Genomic DNA, 22,192 nt, shown 5'->3' with positions numbered 1-22,192 from the left:
TACTACACTATGGAAGGCTTTCTTATCTTTTTATGAGTTGCATAAGAGAGGAGGAGGATTAAGGAGTCTGCCAGAGGAATACACCACTGAGGTGGTAACTGCTTTGAGGCCCTGTGTGGGTCGAGGAAGGGAGGTGAGCAGGCATTGCTGCCATTTGAAGGAGAGTACTTGCACTTAGAAGTGGAGATCACGTGTGTGTTCCAGCTTAAAGCACAGTCACATGCATGGAATATTTTTTCACCTTTGATATTGTCTTTTTCACTTATGGCATATATTAGTTATGTTTGATTTAGACACCATTGTATGTGGCCAATTATTCTGTTTTCATGTATATATACTTTGTTTAGTATATCTGATTAATGCGCTACTTATTTAGGTTCTTAATGTGTGATATTTAGCCATTATAGTCATTTCGGTTGACATTATTTTTTCTATCCACTAGAGGGAGTTCACATATTTTTAATATATATCGTGGTCACTTTGATTTACTATTATACTTTATGGAGACACATGATTGTATTCATGAGATACAAGCGCTTCACTAATTTTATGTTTATGTCATACTTACTGCTGTGTGTGATGGGTTTGCACAGAGCAGCCTGGATCCTCCTCTTCTTGGGTCCCCCACAGGTGCTCCTGGCCCCTCCCTCCTGTTGAGTGCCCCCACAGCAAGCAGCTTGTTATGGGAGTGATTTAGTCCGGACTAAGTGTCCGATGATTATCTGTTCCTGTCCTATTTAATCATGCTAGCTCTTTAGTGCACACATGAAGAAAGCCACACTGACACACGTGTAGTCTATGAAAACTTCTAGTTTATTGGAATGAAAAAGTGAGTTTATATATACAAGATAATGCAAGGGTGGTGAGCAGTGTTACCGGGCTACGTATACGCTTCTAATTGGTCATGTCCATACGAGGCAAACTTCCTTCAGGGCTCGTGGTGATCTCCTCTTAGGTGTTATCTTGGAAAGAAAATATTTTTGTTCTTCCACAAAATCCTGACCATTGTACTATGCATGCTGGGCAGTATATGACATACTCCTGACCACTGCACAATATATACAGGGCAGTATATGACATGTTCCTGACCACTGCGCTCTGTACACAGGGCTGTATATGATATACTCCTGACCACTGCACTCTATACACAGGGCTGTATATGATATACTCCTGACCACTGCACTCTATACACAGGGCAGTTTATGACATGTTCCTGACCACTGCACTCTGTACACAGGGCTGCATATGATATACTCCTGACCACTGCACTCTATTCACAGGGCAGTTTATGACATGTTCCTGACCACTGCGCTCTGTACACAGGGCTGTATATGATATACTCCTGACCACTGCACTCTATACACAGGGCTGTATATGATATACTCCTGACCACTGCACTCTATACACAGGGCAGTTTATGACATGTTCCTGACCACTGCACTCTGTACACAGGGCTGCATATGATATACTCCTGACCACTGCACTCTATTCACAGGGCAGTTTATGACATGTTCCTGACCACTGCGCTCTGTACACAGGGCTGTATATGATATACTCCTGACCACTGCACTCTGTACACAGGCCTAAGATATAACACTGACCACTGCACTCTGTACACAGGGCTGTATATGATATACTCTTGACCACTGCACTCTGTACACAGGGCTGTATATGATATACTCTTGACCACTGCACTCTATACACAGGGCTGTATATGACATACTCCTGACCACTGCACTCTATACACAGGGCTGTATATGATATACTCCTGACCACTGCACTCTATACACAGGGCTGTATATGATATACTCCTGACCACTGCACTCTATACACAGGGCAGTTTATGACATGTTCCTGACCACTGCACTCTGTACACAGGGCTGCATATGATATACTCCTGACCACTGCACTCTATTCACAGGGCAGTTTATGACATGTTCCTGACCACTGCGCTCTGTACACAGGGCTGTATATGATATACTCCTGACCACTGCACTCTATACACAGGGCTGTATATGATATACTCCTGACCACTGCACTCTATACACAGGGCAGTTTATGACATGTTCCTGACCACTGCACTCTGTACACAGGGCTGCATATGATATACTCCTGACCACTGCACTCTATTCACAGGGCAGTTTATGACATGTTCCTGACCACTGCGCTCTGTACACAGGGCTGTATATGATATACTCCTGACCACTGCACTCTGTACACAGGCCTAAGATATAACACTGACCACTGCACTCTGTACACAGGGCTGTATATGATATACTCTTGACCACTGCACTCTGTACACAGGGCTGTATATGATATACTCTTGACCACTGCACTCTATACACAGGGCTGTATATGACATACTCCTGACCACTGCACTCTATACACAGGGCTGTATATGATATACTCCTGAACATTGCACTCTGTACACAGACCTAAGATATAAACCTGACCATTGCACTCTGTACAAAGGGCTGTACATGACATGTTCCTAACCACTGCACTTTTTTTTCTGAGCCATGTATGACATGCTCCTGACCGATGACCACTTCTAAATGCTGGGCTGTATAAGACATTATCTTACCCACTGTGACATACTACTTCTGACTACTTCACTCTGTATAAGGACTGTATATCATATACTCCTGACCACTACACTCTGTACTCTGGGATGTATATCACATACTCCTGACCACTACACTCTGTATGCTGGGATGGAAATCACATACTCCTGACCACTACACTCTGTACTCTGGGATGGAAATCACATACTCCTGACCACTACACTCTGTACTCTGGGATGTAAATCACATACTCCTGACCACTGCACTCTGTACTCTTGGATGGAAATCACATACTCCTGACCACTACATTCTGTACTCTGGGATGGAAATCACATACTCCTGACCACTACACTCTGTACTCTGGGATGGAAATCACATACTCCTGACCACTACACTCTGTACTCTGGGATGGAAATCACATACACCTGACCACTGCACTCTGTATTCTGCGATGTAAATCACATACTCCTGACCACTACACTCTGTACTCTGGGAGGTAAATCACATACTCCTGACCACTACACTCTGTACTCTGGGATGTAACTCCTGACCACTACACTCTGTACTCTGGGATGTAAATCACATACTCCTGACCACTACACTCTGTATTCTGGGATGGAAATCACATACACCTGACCACTGCACTCTGTATTCTGGGATGTAAATCACATACTCCTGACCACTGCACTCTGGAATGTAACTCCTGAGCACTGCACGTTGTTTGCAGGGCTGTATGAAGTAGTCTCCTGACCACTACACTCTGTACTCTGGGATGGAAATCACATACTCCTGACCACTACACTCTGGGATGGAAATCACATACTCCTGACCACTACACTCTGGGATGGAAATCACATACTCCTGACCACTGCACTCTGTACTCTGGGATGGAAATCACATACTCCTGACCACTGCACTCTGGGATTGAAATCACATACTCCTGACCACTGCACTCTGTACTCTGGGATGTAACTCCTGACCACTACACTCTGTACTCTGGGATGTAAATCACATACTCCTGACCACTACACTCTGTATTCTGGGATGTAAATCACATACTCCTGACCACTGCACTCTGGAATGTAACTCCTGAGCACTGCACGTTGTTTGCAGGGCTGTATGAAGTAGTCTCCTGACCACTACACTCTGTACTCTGGGATGGAAATCACATACTCCTGACCACTACACTCTACTCTGGGATGGAAATCACATACTCCTGACCACTACACTCTGGGATGGAAATCACATACTCCTGACCACTGCACTCTGTGATGTAAATCACTTACTCCTGACCACTGCACTCTGGAATTGAAATCACATACTCCTGACCACTGCACTCTGGGATGTAAATCACATACTCCTGACCACTACACTCTGTACTCTGGGATGTAAATCACTTACTGCTGAGCACTGCACGTTGTTTGCAGGGCTGTATGAAGTAGTCTCCTGACCCCTGCACTCTGGGCCATTATTCATGGTGAACCAGAAACTGGATGACCTGTAAAGGCTTGTAAAGTGTCTCCTGTGAGAAATGTTTGGCCCCAAAGATCCCCATCGTGGCCCCGACACACACAATTCTTTTCACTCAATAAATTCTTTATTATAGTTTTACTTCCAACAAGATTGTAATCATAGAATCAGGAAATAACAAAGGGAGGAATCTGATTGGTCAGGAAGATCCCTTGTCTGGAATGTGGGGGCGGAGTCATTATTATTGGTGTACAATACAATACACAACGTGTTCCATTATTATAACAAAGTATTGTAGAAAAGATCCCAACATGTGACATGGCTGAATGAATGCTGGTCATATTAGTTCATCTATTCTCTAAGTGGGGTGGTATCTATTGGGCCAATCCCTTTTACAAACCACACATAATATCGCCCTTCAAAGTGAAAACAGAAACGATTTGCACAAAATCAAAGAGTAGAAATATTTTCCGGTGGATCCCTTCTACCCAGACCCCATATGTAGACATAGAACAACAAGCTGTGTTCCCTCTCGTGCCGCACTCCTCCAACCACCCAAACCCACACAGAAGCCAAGGGAAATAATGAGAGGAAAGTTCCCCCCTAGTTTGGGGCGGAGTTCTCCTTCCCTCCTGTTGGGGGATGGGAGAAGGATGGACTGAAGACAGAGAGACGCTTCAGGGTCACCACTGTTCTGTAGAGCCTTGAAATGAAGGACATCAACTTCAGAAGTTCTTGTTGTCTGTGTAAAGTTCCCCGATAACGAGATCTGGGCTCTCCCGGCTTCTAGCTCTGTAACCCGCTATATCATTATCAGGAAACGCAACTCCGACACCCAAGAAGGGCTGAAGTTGTGTCCTTCATTTCCAGGATCTACTGACCACTCTGCACACCGACATTTACTGCACTTCATCCATGTCTTTGGGGGCCTCTCATCTCCTTATCAACTGTTTCTTCCATGATGATCAGCCATGGAGTCTATCTGAGGTGTATATCAGGGTGTGCTTCTTCCCCACATGAGAGCAGGGATGTCCAGCAACATTCATCTAGAAGACATTTCCCGCACTCAAGGCACTAATATACCTCCAGGGTTGTGTGGGACCCCTGATGTACAGGAAGACCGGACTTCAGTGAGGAACATTTCCCTCCCTCACTCAGGACAGGAAAGTGGCTTCTCTCTGTATGAGATCTCTGATGTCTGTAAAGATCAGACTTTTGTGAAAAACATTTCCCGCACTCAGAACAGGAATACGGCTTCTCACCTGTGTGAGATCTTTGATGTGTGTAAAGATTGAACTTCCGTGAAAAACATTTCCCACACTCAGGACAAGAATAAGGTTTCTCCCTCGTGTGACATTTCTGATGTGTGTAAAGACTGGACTTCTGTGAAAAACATTTCCCGTACTCAGGACAGGAAAATGGCTTCTCCCCCGTGTGACATCTTTGATGTTTGCAAAGATATGACTTCTCTGAAAAACATTTCCCGCACTCAGGACAGGGATACGGTTTCTCCCCCATGTGCAATCTCTGATGTGTGCAAAGATGGGACTTCTGTGAAAAACATTTCCCGCACTCAGGACAGGAATACGGCTTCTCCCCCGTGTGAGACCTCTGATGTATGGAAAGATAAGACTTACATGAAAAACATTTCCCGCACTCAGGACAGGAAATCAGCTTCTCCCCTGTGTGAGATCTTTTATGCACATTAAGATGGAATTTAAAACGGAAACATTTCCCGCACTCAGGACAGGAATACGGCTTTTCCTCTGTGTGAGACATTTTATGCCTATTAACAAGGAATTTTGAATGGAAACATTTCCCACACTCAGTACAGGAGAAGCTCTTCCCTGTTGGAAGGCCGGCCCGGTCCCGCACAGTCTGAGGTTCCTCAGGATACGAGGAATACAATGGTCCATCTACACTGGGTGGTGCCGGATGGACATTGGAGGGAGCCGGGTTTTCTCCTGGACTATACTGTGTGATGTCCTCATCTTCTACTTTCCAGTCTGGAGACAAAGTGAGACAATCCTCGGACAATACAAAGACAAAGAGGTTTACTAGACAGGAGCTGATTGGTTCCCTCAAACCAGGACTCCGCCCACATCAGGCAGCTTGGTCTCTGAGGAGCTTACAATTCCACCCTCAAGGGAACTAGGAAATGGTTCCTCTGATCTCCTACCAGATCATTTCTTTATTCATGGACCTCAGTCAGAGAGTGAGGAAACAACCAGAACTGTCTTTTATAGGAGGGACAGTGATGAGGGGATTATAGGACGAGGGTCCCCACCCCCTCTATCAGGGGTCAGGAGTATGTAATGTATAACACAGAGTATATAGTGCAGGGGTCAGGAGTATATAATGTACAACATAGAGTACATAGTGCAGGAGTCAGGAGTATGTCATGTACAACATAGAGTATATAGTGCAGGGGTCAGGAGGATGTAATGTACAACATAGAGTACATAGTGCAGGGGTCAGGAGGATGTAATGTACAACATAGAGTACATAGTGCAGGGGTCAGGAGTATGTAATGTACAACATAGGGTATATAGTGCAGGGGTCAGGAGTATGTAATGTACAACATAGGGTATATAGTGCAGGGGTCAGGAGTATGTAATGTACAACATAGAGTACATAGTGCAGGGGTCAGGAGGATGTAATGTACAACATAGAGTACATAGTGCAGGGGTCAGGAGGATGTAATGTACATAAGAGTATATAGTGCAGTGGTCAGGAGGATGTAATGTACAACAGAGTATATAGTGCAGTGGTCAGGAGTAGAGATGAGCGAATCGAACCAGGCGAACCGGAATTCGATACGAATTTCAGGAAAAATTCGATTTGCGGCGAATCTGAACATTTGCCTACTTCGGGTGCGCGAATCGGATTTTTCCCGATCAGCCGGCAAAAGTGTCCCTGCAGTGAGCTCCGCTATTTCTGACAGTTCTCTGACAGAAGGAACACATGTACAGCGGTTGAAACATTGTATCTATTAGTTTCCATTTAGGATACAGATGTTTCAACCGCTGTACATGTGAAGGAGCTGTCAGAGAACTGTCAGAAATAGAGGAGCTCTGCAGATACACTTTTTGCCGGCTTGGAATTATTCTTATTTTCACCCTACTTCTTCTTCATCCTCAGAAGAAGAAGAAGAGGATAAGGATGAAGAGGAAGAAGAAGAAGAAGTAGGATGAAAATAAGAATAATTCCAAGCCGGCAAAAAGTGTATCTGCAGAGCTCCTCTAAGTGTATTTGCAGAATGTCATTTATGGAAACAAATAGATACAATGTTTCAACCGCTGTATGGAGTGAATGTCCCAGAACTGTCAGAAATATACAGAAACTGTCACAGAACTGTCCTTCTTCTCATCCTTCTCCTTCTTCTCATCCTTCTCCTTCTTCTCATCCTTCTCCTTCTTCTCCTCCTTCTCCTTCTTCTCATCCTTCTTCTCATCCTTCTCCTTCTTCTCATCCTTCTCCTTCTTCTCATCCTTCTCCTTCTTCTCATCCTTCTCCTTCTTCTCATCCTTCTTCTCATCCTTCTTCTCATCCTTCTCCTTCTTCTCATCCTTCTTCTCATCCTTCTCCTTCTTCTCATCCTTCTTCTCATCCTTCTCCTTCTTCTCATCCTTCTCCTTCTTCTCATCCTTCTCCTTCTTCTCATCCTTCTTCTCATCCTTCTCCTTCTTCTCATCCTTCTCCTTCTCCTTCTTCTCATCCTTCTCCTTCTCCTTCTCATCCTTCTCCTTCTCCTTCTTCTCATCCTTCTCCTTCTCCATCTTCTCATCCTTCTCCTTCTCCATCTTCTCATCCTTCTCCTTCTTCTCCTTCTTCTCATCCTTCTCCTTCTTCTCATCCTTCTCCTTCTCCTTCTTCTCATCCTTCTCCTTCTTCTCATCCTTCTCCTTCCTCATCTCCAAGGGCATTTAAATTAAAGGTACAGTGTTCTGCACTAATATAAAGGCTCTCTGAAGCCTAGAAACCCTTTTAATAAGTTAATTTCGTAGCGAATAAATTCGCATCAAATCGAATTTCTTCCTGAAATTCGCCAAATCAGCCGAATCGAATTTTTGAATACTTCGCTCATCTCTAGTCAGGAGGATGTAATGTACAACAGAGTATATAGTGCAGGGGTCAGGAGGATGTAATGTACAACATAGAGTATATAGTGCAGGGGTCAGGAGTATGTAATGTACAACATAGAGTACATAGTGCAGGGGTCAGGAGTATGTAATGTACAACATAGAGTATATAGTGCAGGGGTCAGGAGGATGTAATGTACAACATAGAGTATATAGTGCAGGGGTCAGGAGGATGTAATGTACAACAGAGTATATAGTGCAGGGGTCAGGAGGATGTAATGTACAACATAGATAGTGCAGGGGGCAGGAGTATGTAATGTACAACATAGAGTATATAGTGCAGGGGTCAGGAGTATGTAATGTACAACATAGAGTATATAGTGCAGGGGTCAGGAGTATGTAATGTACAACATAGAGTATATAGTGCAGGGGTCAGGAGTATGTAATGTACAACATAGAGTATATAGTGCAGGGGTCAGGAGTATGTAATGTACAACATAGAGTATATAGTGCAGGGGTCAGGACTATGGAATGTACAACATAGAGTATATAGTGCAGGGGTCAGGAGTATAATGTACAACACAGAGTATATAGTGCAGGGGTCAGGAGTATGTAATGTACAACATAGAGTATATAGTGCAGGGGTCAGGAGTATGTAATGTACAACATAGAGTATATAGTGCAGGGGTCAGGAGGATGTAATGTACAACATAGAGTATATAGTGCAGGGGTCAGGAGTATGTAATGTACAACATAGAGTATATAGTGCAGGGGTCAGGAGTATGGAATGTACAACATAGAGTATATAGTGCAGGGGTCAGGACTATGGAATGTACAACATAGAGTATATAGTGCAGGGTTCAGGAGTATGTAATGTACAACATAGAGTATATAGTGCAGGGGTCAGGAGTATGTAATGTACAACATAGAGTATATAGTGCAGGGGTCAGGAGGATGTAATGTACAACATAGAGTATATAGTGCAGGGGTCAGGAGTATGTAATGTACAACATAGAGTATATAGTGCAGGGGTCAGGAGGATGTAATGTACAACATAGAGTATATAGTGCAGGGGTCAGGACTCTAACATACAACAAATATGTATAGTATAGAGGTCAGTACTATGTAATGTGCAATATGAATGTAGAACCCCTCTGACACCCCAAAGGCAGGATGGCACCTCCAAAGGTCAGGGGTGCTCACCCCAGGGCCAAGTCCATGGGTAAAATACGGGAACTGAGAAAGGATATTGGCCACCAGTCACTATTGTCTTCTTAAAGTTTTATTTAGAAGGGTTGGGGAGGTGAGGGTTAGGGGACCCAGATATCATGACAGATCACTGACAGACTCTGCAGATCAATGTCCAGCCTCACAGTATCTGAACCTTTAAGCCGACCGAATGACTCTGTAAACACATTCCCAAATGTCAGTGCGTCCTCCAAGAGAGTCACCGGGTCCTTCTGAGAGACCAGCCTTCTTCATGGCTCTCTCCTCCCCTGGGCCTCCTCCTTGGCACAGCTTCCTCCAGACCAGACAGGACAGCTTCAGGACCACTTCACACATTAGGTCCCAAAACAGGCTATTGGGCCTAACAGCAGAGCTCCATCCAGCAGCACCTCCCTAGACCTCAGCCCATGGAAAGAGCACATGGCCTGGCCCTAATATTTATTTCCTGCCCCAGCATGCTCCAGGGGCATAAACCTCCTACTGGATTGGCTGAAGAAAATATAAACATTAACTTAATCCATATTAAACACAAAGAAAACATTTATTATATTCCAGCTTACCGATTCTGAGATGTGATGGCTGCATTAGTTTTCTTCTATATTCATCTGGTGATCTAACCAGTAAATCTGTTTTATAAAAACTCTACAGCAGAATGTATCAGTTCCAGGGATGAGGCAGACCACTTACCATGAGGCAGACCACTTACCACTGACAGGGGGCTTACAATGAGCAGCTTTTATTTATTCATGTGAAACTTTTATCCCAAAAGGAAAAAAAAACTGTTTGATGTAACTGATTATGAAGTGTGATCTGGAGTTTGGCTTCAATTAGTTGCTGTTTTTATATCTGCTAATACATCTAACACTCCCCTCCCCCCAGACTGACCATGCTGCTGTCTCCACAGTGGGGGCGCTCTAATACAGAAGGTGTGTTACTGGCCAGATCACCAGGTGAAAACAGAGGGAAAAAAGCCAAAGAAAAAGAATGCAGCCGCCACACCCAATGATTGGTAAGCAGCAATATGGGACATTTGTGGTCTAATATCCCTTTAGTTTGGTTGGTGAAATCTCATCCTATGTCCAGTGATAGCAGTGACATCTACTGGCCACAGTGAGACATCACAAGACAACCTAAACTTAGGGAGAAACCAAGTGAAGAACTATACAATCAGTCTGAGCCAAGTACAGCCCAGCCACAAACTAAACCCACATAGTACCTCTATTCAGGACAAGGGGCCACACTAATAAATAGTGTAAGGATCACATCAAATTGGTGTTTAGTAAATAGAGATCACTTACAGGGGTTGTAACCCTCAGACATGGAATATGAGCAAAGCATACCCCTCTACAGTGTGTACTTGTCTCACTCCAGAGCACGAAGTGTCATTTCTGTCTGCTGTCTCCTTCCTATACAATCAGCATGAGTCACTTCTGACAAGTCTTCCTGACACCAAGAGAAAAAGTATGATAAGGGAGGAACTCCAGCTCACAGCCTGTGATTGACAGCCTCAGCTATGTTCCTGTGTGAAGGGGGTGTGTCCCTTCCCTCCAATCATCTCTCAGAGCTCACTTTACTGAGCTCTGCAGAATGTGACCAGCTCTCTGCTCCTTTTTTTCTGACTTCTCAGACAAGCTGTATAAATTCTGGACTTTGAACAGATGTAGAGAAGAGAGGGCTGAAGATAAAAAGGTACAACGTATGTAGGAGGATTTGTTTCATCTCTGTGTATCACCTGAGGCCAGTCACTTCACTGAATATATGGAAAGTTTATAACCACACCGCTGCCTCCCATCTCCTGAGACTGCACTCAGTGACTTGGGTCTGATACTATACAGACATATCCCTCCACCCGGCACAGCCAGCAGACCACAGAGCAAGGAACCCTGGGAGAAATGTTCTGTCAGAGATCTTGGACATGTCTATGTCCACAGACATCTATGGTGAAAATTAACATTTTTCTGCCAGCTGAACCCCAGAACCTCCATAAATCCAGTCTAGATACATAAATTGTGTCTGCAGCACAGAGAAGGAAGATTATCCGAGAGAAATCCAGGAATACAGGACGGGGAACACAGCTCAGGAAAGTGACCAGGGGATTACAGGCTGATATCACCCAGTCCCCGCCCTACTCTGGACCAATCAGTGAGCAGTATGGGTGGAGGAATGGATTTAGTGTTCATGACCCACCTGTGCTGATCTCTGTAGGAGTGTCCTCCTCTATAAATGTCCCCGTTATTCCATCCTCCTCCATAGACTGCTGATCATCCCTCACATACGCCTCTTCTTCTTCTGCTTTTACCTCAACTTTTATATACATCAGATCTTCACCCTAAACCAAGAGAATGAGAGAAGAGGTCATCTGTAAGACATGAGCTTCAATATTGTGGCATCACATAAAAAATCCACACATTGTGTCCACAAGTCCATGTTCTAGAAGCTCCGTCCCTCTAAAGTGTCTTCTTATCGGTGATGGGAAGGGTGGGGGGTGATGTGTCCTTCTAAATACTCCCACTCCTCCATGGAGAAATAGACAGTGACACCCTGACACCTTATAGGAACCTGACACACACAATGATACAGTCACCATCCAGACACATCCCTTGTCTGTTACTGGAGAATGTCCCAGAATTCCCGGCACCGCTCACCTCTCCTGTCAGCAGCTCAGTGATCTCTCTGGTGACTTCTAGAATCTTCTGCATGTTGTGTCTCTCAGGGTTTAGGGAGTCACATGGAGGCACTGTGATGGTCATATGATCACCTGACTTCAGAAGAGGAAATCTCTGTATTGAGGAACCAATAGAAATATCATGTTAGAATCCCAGAATCCTCCTCACCTCTCCGGTCAGGTCTGTGTTGTATTACTAGAGATAAGAGTGATGTCATGTGACCTCCCAGAATCCTCCTCACCTCTCCGGTCAGCAGGTAGATGATCTCCAGGGTGAGGTTTAGTATCTTCTCAGTCATGTGACTCCGGTCCTCCTCCATCCTCATTGGTGCCATCATGTGATCTATACAGGTCTCCTTGTAGACGGATAACTTTGGGAAATGAAAGTAAGAATGATTTGGATGGTATTGGTCACACAATAGTAGGATGTGGATGTGAGGGGGGAATAGGAGGGTTGCTGGACATTTAAGAACTACTCCCCCCATGGGAAGATGCTTATTTGGGACTGTTTAGTATTTGCTACATTTTGGAGGTCCCGGGACCCTCTTGACCTGCAGGATCAGAAATCCCCTTTAATCTGTTGGGTTTGTTTGGTCTCTGAACTGGTTTTGATGAGTTTTAGATCTGCAGACAAGGAATGATAAATACGATCCTTCCTATGACTTGTTTGCTCTGAGGCAGTGCTGTGAGGTCAATGTCGGCTCATCATGAGGTCCAGGAAGGGAACTTGCTGACTATTGGCTGGAGTTGCTGGATAATCAGGACAATTGGCAGAACTCCGGCTGCAAGGCTCCAATCTCTGGCAGCCTGCTGACTGACAGGAGTGATGTCACTGTCACTCTCTGCAGTAAGAGAAGGGATTGGATGGGATAGCAGGAAGATGGTGCTGGTGGAGTAGAGAGCTGTGGGGGAGGAGTCTGTTCTCTTCCCTCCAATGACAGCGCAGCGTAGGTAGGAGGATGGCAGGGGGGAGGATCTTGTTTTTTTTTATTGCCAAGTATACTGTAGTACACAGAACATTGTACAGAGTGGTGGTGGGTTCCTGGGGCTCTGAATTCCAGCACCGGGCACTGCCAGAGCCTGTGTCATGGGAGGTATTGGAGTGTCTCCTGAAGATGTTCAGCACTGACCCCTGACTACCTTTTAGTTGATAATTCACCAACAGACCTCCTCTAAGAACGAGTTCCCACCAAGGGGTGAAAGACTTCCCTTCTTCATTCCACTTGGTATCTTGGAAAATGTTATTTGACCAGTGAGATAAGAAGGTGAAGGTTTCTTTCCTTTCCTGCTAGGAGTTTTGTAAGGAGGTCTGGAAAGTAAGTGCAGGTGGGAGGACAATCAGAGACCAAGAGCCCCCCTCCCTACCTCAGAGTCCCCCTGAGCCCAACAACCTTCTCTTCCCTCAGAGACATGCTACCTACCAACTCCATCCACCCAAATTTCATCATCTACTCTACACCCTCAGGTGTCCCAAAGTCTCTCATCCTCAGTACCCCCTTGGAGGCCCCTCAACTCCCCTTCATCCCTCACACCCCTCATTTTTTTCCTCTAACACCAATGATGGAATATATTCTTCATGGCAGGCTGGGGAATGTTTTCTTCCTGGTAGAGAAGAAAAATCAGTCCGGCCGCACATCTGATAAAATCACCTTTATTTGGACATATTCAAACCAGACCCTCTACAATGTACAAAAGAGGGAACATAGCACTTCAGTGGTGATTACTCTTCATTCATTTGGAATGTATTCTTCCTCCTTCCCAGCAATGTAAGGGGCTCTATGCTCCATACTCCTGACCCCGGCACTCCATCATTGTGTTGGCTGCATAGTGTAATGATTGCCCATTGGCTGCCTGTGTAGTGTCATCATTGCCCTTTGTAGGCCATGTATGGTCAGGATGGTCCTTGTCTTGTCTATTTATTGTCAGTGCTGTTTGTTTAGAGGACCATATTACTAGAATTTATCTCCACAATGAGGAGAATGTTCCGGTCCCGGAAGTGGGGGAATGTTCTGCCCCTGAAGGGGTTCATCTGGGTTCCCACACTATATATGTGTGTATCATCATCTGCTGGACATAAAAGATGTCACAGTGACTATGGAGGAAGAGGACGGACGTGACTATGGAGGAAGAGGACGGACGTGACTATGGAGGAAGAGGACGGACGTGACTATGGAGGAAGAAGATGGACGTGACTATGGAGGAAGAGGATGGATGTGACTATGGAGGAACAGGACGGACGTGACTATGGAGGAAGAGGACAGACATAATGGGAGGGGATTACTGGGTGTAAATATGAAATAACATCTTATTACCTCCTCTGCTGCCACTTCCACCAACGTCTCCTCTTATTTCTGCAACATGTAACTTCCTGTCTTTATTGCAGATCACTTCCTGTCTGTACCTGACATCACTTCCTGTCTGTACCTGACATCATTTCCTGTCTGTATTCCATAGAGACTTCCTGTCTGGGTTTAAGTGAGATCACCACCTTGTGGAGTTCAGTAGAACTGCAGCCCCCCAAAATGTCTCATAATAACAATTCCTGTATAATATATACCTTACAGGTCTACCACAGAAGATCAGAAGAACAGAAGAAAAAATAAATCTAGATCATTTGCAGCCAACTGTTTAATAAAGATATTTTATTACATAAATAAAAGTCTTAAAGACACGGAATACAAGTTAGAAAAAAAGGTAAAGGTGAAACAGATCCCTCCGAAATGTATCTTTTTGTTGAAGAAAATGCAAAACTACATCCTAAAGTATAAAAATATATATCAATCCACTGATAATGAAGATGTTAGACATAAATGACAAGGATGTAATGGTCACAGAGGAATGGTGGTGGAGATCTCTCAAAGTAAGAACACTTCCTTGAATGGTTCTATAAATAAAGAATGAATCCTGGAGGGAATAAAGCTGTAAAGCAATAAATAATATATAAACTGGGCCATCCACTTCATCCATAAAGACATTGTGATTGAAGATCTTCTAGATCACATAGAAGGAGGACTCATCCATGATTTCATACATTTGTTTGGAAGGATAGAACAATCCTCAGAAGGGAACATGTAGGATGACAGGAAAGGCTCCTGACTGGTGAGATCCTCCAAACATAATGATGACATCCATGAACTGGAGCGAGCTCGTTGGGGTGATAAAGCCAATCTGGAAACACTGTGTAGACATTCTCCAAGAACTCAGCACACTCCAGATGTGGAGAAAGTCTCCAGGTGGGTTTAGCCTGTCATTTATCATAGGTAGACATGTCCACACATGGACTTCCACAGGGACCCCCAGACTACATATAGAACTTGTACAGTGTCCCCGGGTCTCCAGGTGGGTTTAGCCTGTCATTTATCATAGGTAGAAATGTCCACACATGGACTTCCACAGGGACCCCGAGACTACATATAGAACCTGTGTCCCCAGGTCTCCAGGTGGATTTAGTCTGTAATTAATAATGCACAAATGTCCATATATATGGATTTCTACAGGGACCACTGATACCATCTATGCATGGCTTGGATAGCACCCAGATTACTAGGAGCCCATAAAGCAGATGACCATAAAAATATATAAAAGTCCATTCACTGTCATGGAGCTTCAGATCAAAGGACCTTTGATCCAGGTAAGAACCAAAGTGTATCCATTATGGAGAGGTATAGAGAGCACCATCATAGGATCAGATGGGAAAAGACTGACATGTGACTGGTTTGGTTGGTATCCCAAAAGGACAAACAAACTGGAACATGGGAGCCAATAAACACCAGACACTAGTGCCCAAAGAGTGTACTTTACATTAAATATACAAAACACCCCAAAGCCACCCAATATCAACACAAATACAGAGGTACCATTCTCCATATTCTGGATAGTCAAATCCAAAAGTGTAATGGTCCTAGCATGGTAGGTATACGTGGATTTCAAATTGAACTCATTTTATCCCAATAAATTTACAAACCTCTCATCTTCCTGAGGTTCACCATGCCAGAGAATGAGGACGTCATCGATGTACCTGAACCAACCTGCAATGTTGCTCAGGTACCCTGACAAGGCCTCATCCCCAAGCACTGACTTCTCCCATTCTTCAACATAAAGATTAGCGTAGGCCGGTGCACATATTATTCCCCATTGTAGTGCCTTGTGCTTGGCAATAACATTTATATCCAACAGGAATGGATTATTTTCCAACAAAAACTTGAGTAACCCGAGAACAAAATGTCTATGTGCAAACATGATTCTAGGTCTGCTGTTGAGTGATTTTCTATAACATTTAAATCCTTCTTATGAGGGATAGAGGAATATGTCATGGTCCCCCCTCGCTCTCCCTCATCTTCCTCCCCCCTCCTGTCATGGCTTTCCCCTCACTCCCTTTCATCCTCCCCCTCCCTTCCCCTTACAGGTTCCAAGGTCTGGCACAAGCCTACATCAAAGGCTGTGCAGGATGTTAAGAACCGCCCCCTGTGGTGTGGTTAGCACCTCTCCCTGGTGATGCCACAGAGGAGTCTGACACCCCGCTGTGCCTGCATGTGGATTCTTCACGTGCAGGCCACCAGATTGTCTCTGCATGCCCCCCTCCTTGTCCTGGTGGGTGCAGCGTGGCCCCAAGGCTTCCCATGCTCTGCGCCCACCAGAGACAAAGGCCGTGCTCCCTGGGCATGGCCGGAGTGAGGGTAGCTCGCCTCGTTGCCCCGGCAACCCGGCATAGGGCTGGCCTTTGCTGGGGCAACCAGGAAGTGTCCTGCTCCGGGATAAGAGAACAGGAGCAGGACCCAGGTGGTTGTTGGTCCCCTGCTCAGAGAGAGAACAGCTGTGTGAGGTCTGAGCCAAGGCCAGACCACACAGCCCAAACCCCACTGCGTGCTCTGCTGATCGTTGTGTCCCTGGGAGTTACCCCTGCATGCTGTCACTGTGTGCCTAGAAGTTACCCCTGCCTGCTGCTGCTGAGTGCCTGAGGAGTTACCCCTGTCTGCTGCTGCTGTGTGCCTGAGGAGTTACCCTGTCTGCTGCTGCTGTGTGCCTGAGGAGTTACCCCTGCCTGCTGCTGCTGTGTGCCTGAGGAGTTACCCCTGTCTGCTGCTGCTGAGTGCCTGAGGAGTTACCCCTGCCTGCTGCTGCTGTGTGCCTGAGGAGTTACCCCTGTCTGCTGCTGCTGAGTGCCTGAGGAGTTACTCCTGCCTGCTGCTGCTGTGTGCCTGAGGAGTTACCCCTGTCTGCTGCTGCTGAGTGCCTGAGGAGTTACCCCTGTCTGCTGCCGCTGAGTGCCTGAGGAGTTACCCCTGCCTGCTGCCACTGTGTGCCTGAGGAGTTACCCCTGCCTGCTGCCACTGTGTGCCTGAGGAGTTACCCCTGCCTGCTGCTGCTGTGTGCCTGAGGAGTTACCCCTGTCTGCTGCCGCTGAGTGCCTGAGGAGTTACCCCTGTCTGCTGCCACTGTGTGCCTGAGGAGTTACCCCTGTCTGCTGCTGCTGTGTGCCTGAGGAGTTACCCCTGTCTGCTGCTGCTGAGTGCCTGAGGAGTTACCCCTGTCTGCTGCTGCTGAGTGCCTGAGGAGTTACCCCTGCCTGCTGCCACTGTGTGCCTGAGGAGTTACCCCTGCCTGCTGACCGCTGTGTCTCTGGGGAGTTACTCCTGCCTGCTTTGCTGATCGCTGTGTGCCCAGGAAGTTACCCCTGCCTGCTGACCTCTGTGCCTGAGAAGTTACCCCTGCCTGCTGACCGCTATGCCTGAGAAGTTACCCCTGCCTGCTGACCACTGTGTCTCTATGAAGGCACCCCTGCCTGCTGCCGCTGTGTACCTGAGGAGTTACCCCTGCCTAAAACCGTGAGTGTTCATATTTCCCCCGCCTGGACTGCCCCATTGAATCTCTATATTGCCCTGTCTGGACTGCCCCATTGAATGCTGATATTTTCCTTGCCTGGACTGCCCCATTGAATCTCCATATTGCTTTTGTCTGGACTGCCCCATTGAATGCCCATTTTTTCCCTGCCTGGACTGCCCCATTGAATGCCCTATTCTCCCTGCCTGGACTGCCTCATTGAATCTCCCTATTGCCCTTGTCTGGACTGCCCCATTGAATGCCCACATTCTACCTGCCTGGACTACTACCCCATTGAGCATTTGGATTATTACTTGCTCAGACTGTCCTATTGCATGCCTGGATTATCATAGCTACCTGGACTGCCCAACTGATTGCTCGGGCCCTCGCTACCCAAATCACCCTATTGTGGGCCGGATTATTGCTGTTCTGACTCCTCCCCTTCTTCTCCCCTTTTTTGGATACCCCGATGCTACCTTATTACCTTGAGTGTCTTTCAATAATACTTTGTGTGTTTATCATCCTCCGTGTGCGTTCTGTCCTGCCTACGCTTCCATCACAGGATATAATGCCTCTACATCTAATGTAAGATGACATCATCAGGTACTGACACATCATTATCAACTTTAGGAGGTGCAAAGTGTCTCTCACATAGGAGGGTAAAGCCACCACAAAAGGTTGTAGCAATTCATCAATATACTCATTGACTTTCTTGTGAGGGACCCCCTCCCTGAGATAATAGTTCTTCCAGGAAGGGGTCAACCACTGATTTATGGACTTTTGAAAGTCTATTAAAATGGTATCTGGATTTAATACCTTAAAGAAGGTCGTGGTCTTTTTATCAATGTTACCCTTCTCAGAAGCTTCCTCAGTCACACCAGAGAGGACCTTCTGACCATTCTCCAGGTTGATGGTTGTTGTCTTAGTGTACCTTTCCTTATGTTTTATGATCTGTTGACACATCAACACATATCTTTGTTGCTCCATGATGACCAGGTTTCCCCCTTGTCAGTAGGCATGATCACAATGTCATGACAGTTCATAAACTGTTCCAAAGCAACACGTTCTTCACCCATAGGATCATCATAGGCCATCTTATCAATATTCACCGTTTTTACTTCTCTGGTAACTGCAGCCACAAAACACTGAACTCCAGCTACTGCCGACAAGAAGGGAAAGAGAAGATTTAACACGTAAACCCTGATCATCGGATCTCATTTTATGATAACAGATCAATGATCTCTTATCAAAGTTGGGACCGTTTCTCCAACCGATTAAACACTCTGGGAATCCCCAGCTATATCTAACGTTCTGCTTTCTCATTTGTTCAAGTAATGGTTTCAATATTCTCCTTCTTATTAAAGTTTCCACTGCTAGGTCAGCAAAGATCTGCAAATGTATATCTCCATATTTTATTGCTGCCCTTCCTTTTATCTCCTTCCAAAGCTCCTCTTTATCCCGGTAATAATGGAATTGTACAATCACATCTCTCAAATGTTCTCTTCTACCTTCTTGTCATAATCTTCTGATTCTATATACTTTATCAGTTTTAAGTGGCTCTGTTGCAGGTCTGTCCATTACTATTACAAGCATTTTCCCTGTTGTTTCCATTACATTTTCTCCTTGGGAAGTCTCTGGGAAACCTCAAATCCTTAAATTGCATCTTCTTTCCCTGTTCTCCTGATTTTGCAGTTTATATATCAGATTTCTCTGTTCTTTTCTCATTTCCGTCATCTGTCTCTATAAATTTATTATGGCTTGGGCATGTTTATCCAATTCTTCCTCCGTCTCTTCTACCCTCTTCAATACCTGCCCCAAATCTTTGTGCTGATTTACCATCTCCAGTTTTATTGACTTTTCTAACCCTTTAAACATTTCTGCAATTTCTGTTTTAGTGGGTAATTGAGAGTTCTTTTTTTGTACTTCTATGTTCTCCAAATCCTGTTTTTCTTGTATCTCCTCTATATCCTGACTAACGTTGGTCATGTCCAGGACAATCTAGAACAGTGATGGCGAACCTTTTTGAGCCCAAGTGCCCAAACTGCAACACAAAACCAACTTTTTTATTTCAAAGTGCCAACACTGGAATTAATCACTTGCCTACCGGGCACTTCTACCCCCTTCCTGCCCAGGACAATTTTCAGCTTTCAGTGCTCTTGCACTTAACAAAGACAATTGTGCGGTCATGCAACACTGTAACCATATGCAATTTTTATCATTTTTTCACACAAATAGAGCTTTTTTTGGTGGTATTTAATCACCACTGGGTGTTTTATTTTTTGCACTATAAATGAAAAAAGAGCAAAAAATTAAAAACATAAAAGGTTTCCTTTGCTTCTATTCTAAAATTTTGCAAACAGGTAATATTTCTTCTTTGATGTGCGTTGGTGAGGCTGCACTGATAGGCAGCACTGATGGGCATTGATGAGGCGGCACAGATAGGTAGCACTGATGAGGCGGCACTGGTGAGCATTGATGAGGAGGCTCTGATGATGCACTGATATGCAGGAAATGATGGGCACTGATAAGCGGCACTGACAGCACCAACTGGAGGCACTGACAGACGGCACTGACCGGCGGCACTGCTGCGCATCATTGATGGGTGGCACTGATGGGCAGCACTAATGAGGTGTCACAGATAGGTGCCACTGATAGGCGACACTGATAGACAGCACTGATAGGTGGCACTGACTGACATCACTGCTGGGAACTGACTGGCACAACCGCTGGGCACTGACTGGTGGCACTGACTGGCAGCACTGCTGGGCTGCACTGATGGGCACTGGTGGGCACAGGTGGGCGCATTGCTGGGCACAGGTGGGTGCACTGTTGGGCACAGGTGGGTGCATTGCTGGGCACAGGTGGGCGCACTGTTGGGCACAGGTGGGTGCATTGCTGGGCACAGGTGGGCGCACTGCTGGGCACACGTGGGTGCATTGCTGGGCACAGGTGGGCGCACTGCTGGGCATAGGTGGGCGCATTGCTGGGCACAGGTGGGCGCACTGCTGGGCACAGGTGGGCGCATTGCTGGGCACAAGTGGGCGGAACTTGTGTGTGGCACAGGTGGGCACCGATCATCAGGGCACTGATGATCAGTGACCCTGATGATCGGTGCCGATCCCTGTTCTGACAACTGCCGGTTTTCGGCAGTACTTTCCTCACGATCTGACAGCGTGAGGAAAGTGCAGCCGAGAACCGGCATTTGCATTTCCCGGTGATCAGCGTGTCATTGGACACGGCTGATCACGTGGTAAAAGGCCGCTGTGATTGGTCTTTTACCATGTCACGTGATCAGCTGTGTCCGCAGGACACAGCGATCACGGAGATCGCCCGGTGCGCGCCCCCGGAGGTGCGCAGGAGAGCGCGTTCTCTTCCTCTTCCTCCTGGCGTGCCCACTGAGATGGCTCTGCGTGCCATAGGTTCGCCATCACTGATCTAGAGCATTCTCCAGTGCTGTTCTCCATCTCTGTTCTTCCACTTCTTCCTTGCTGTCTCTCGGGGGTCTGTTTCTCTTGTTGGGGTATATATTTTAATTGCGCTTGTCTGGGAGGCCTTTGGCCCTCCTCCTTTTATCCCTTTATTTTTCATACTGTTGACATTTTTTTCCTTTTCTCCTTTCTCTCCCCTCCTATAAACCTCTGTTAGTATCCAGTCCCCTTGTGGGTCCTATTGATTTTAGTTTATCCTCCTTCCCCTTCTTCTTTTTCATGATCCCCGGGGTTCTGTCCCCTGGGTGCCCCCCCCCCCCCCCCCTCAGACTTACTTCACAGTTCCAATCAATTATAATAAGTTATTTCATTTAAATGTTCCTTTTTCATTTCATCTCAGTCACCATCCTGATCTCTTCTTCCTCCACACCAGATGATTCAGTCTTCAGATGGGTCTTCTCCTGAATGAGTGAGATGTCTGCTTCCCTGGCTGTTGGTACAGCTTCCGGGGGGGGGGGGGGGGGCTCCCTTGGTGCCCCTACAGGGGACCCGACAGCTCCAGCCTGATGGTATCCAGGAGGGGGGGTGGTAAGGAGAGGGGAGAGAGGTCTGCCACTTCCTGCACTCCATCACACCGGCCAGCTTCTCCCAACTCCCAGGACTCCTTTGCATGTGACCGCTCGGCATCCACACTGGATCTCTGCTCTCCTCCTCCTCCAGCCTCAGCCGCGCTCTCACTCTCCATCGCCGGCCAGCCCAACCTGGAAGGGTCCGCACTCCTCGCTCTCCTCCACAGGGGACCACTCCTGATCCCAGGTAGGTCATGGCAGCTGCTCCTAGGGGATTTCCTCCTGTGCTATAGCAGGACATTGGAGACGCCTGGTGCTGGGAGATCTCACATTGATCTGCCGCTTGGCGCCATGTTCAGGCTCCTCC

The 22,192-nt window shown here is 46.2% G+C and overlaps 1 protein-coding gene across 1 annotated transcript in view; it reads right to left on the bottom strand.

The window, feature by feature from the left end:
• Nucleotides 1-5,040: 5,040 nt before the first annotated feature.
• LOC149450586 (uncharacterized) overlaps nucleotides 5,041-22,192 on the bottom strand; it is a 51,986-nt gene continuing 34,834 nt past the window's right edge. Inside the window, exons 3-4 of the mRNA XM_089691707.1 lie at nucleotides 18,645-18,779; nucleotides 5,041-6,026 (exon numbers count right to left, since the gene is read on the bottom strand). Coding sequence (XP_089547833.1) covers nucleotides 5,109-6,026; nucleotides 18,645-18,779 — 1,053 coding nt within the window. The 3' untranslated portion in view covers nucleotides 5,041-5,108. The remainder of the gene's footprint in view (nucleotides 6,027-18,644; nucleotides 18,780-22,192) is intronic.

Source organism: Staurois parvus, unplaced genomic scaffold (assembly GCF_062004578.1).
Source record: "Staurois parvus isolate SC_StPar_1 unplaced genomic scaffold, SC_StPar_1.0 ptg000570l, whole genome shotgun sequence".
In the NCBI taxonomy this organism is placed as follows: Eukaryota; Metazoa; Chordata; class Amphibia; order Anura; family Ranidae; genus Staurois; species Staurois parvus.
This window is presented reverse-complemented; position numbering and strand designations above follow the sequence as displayed.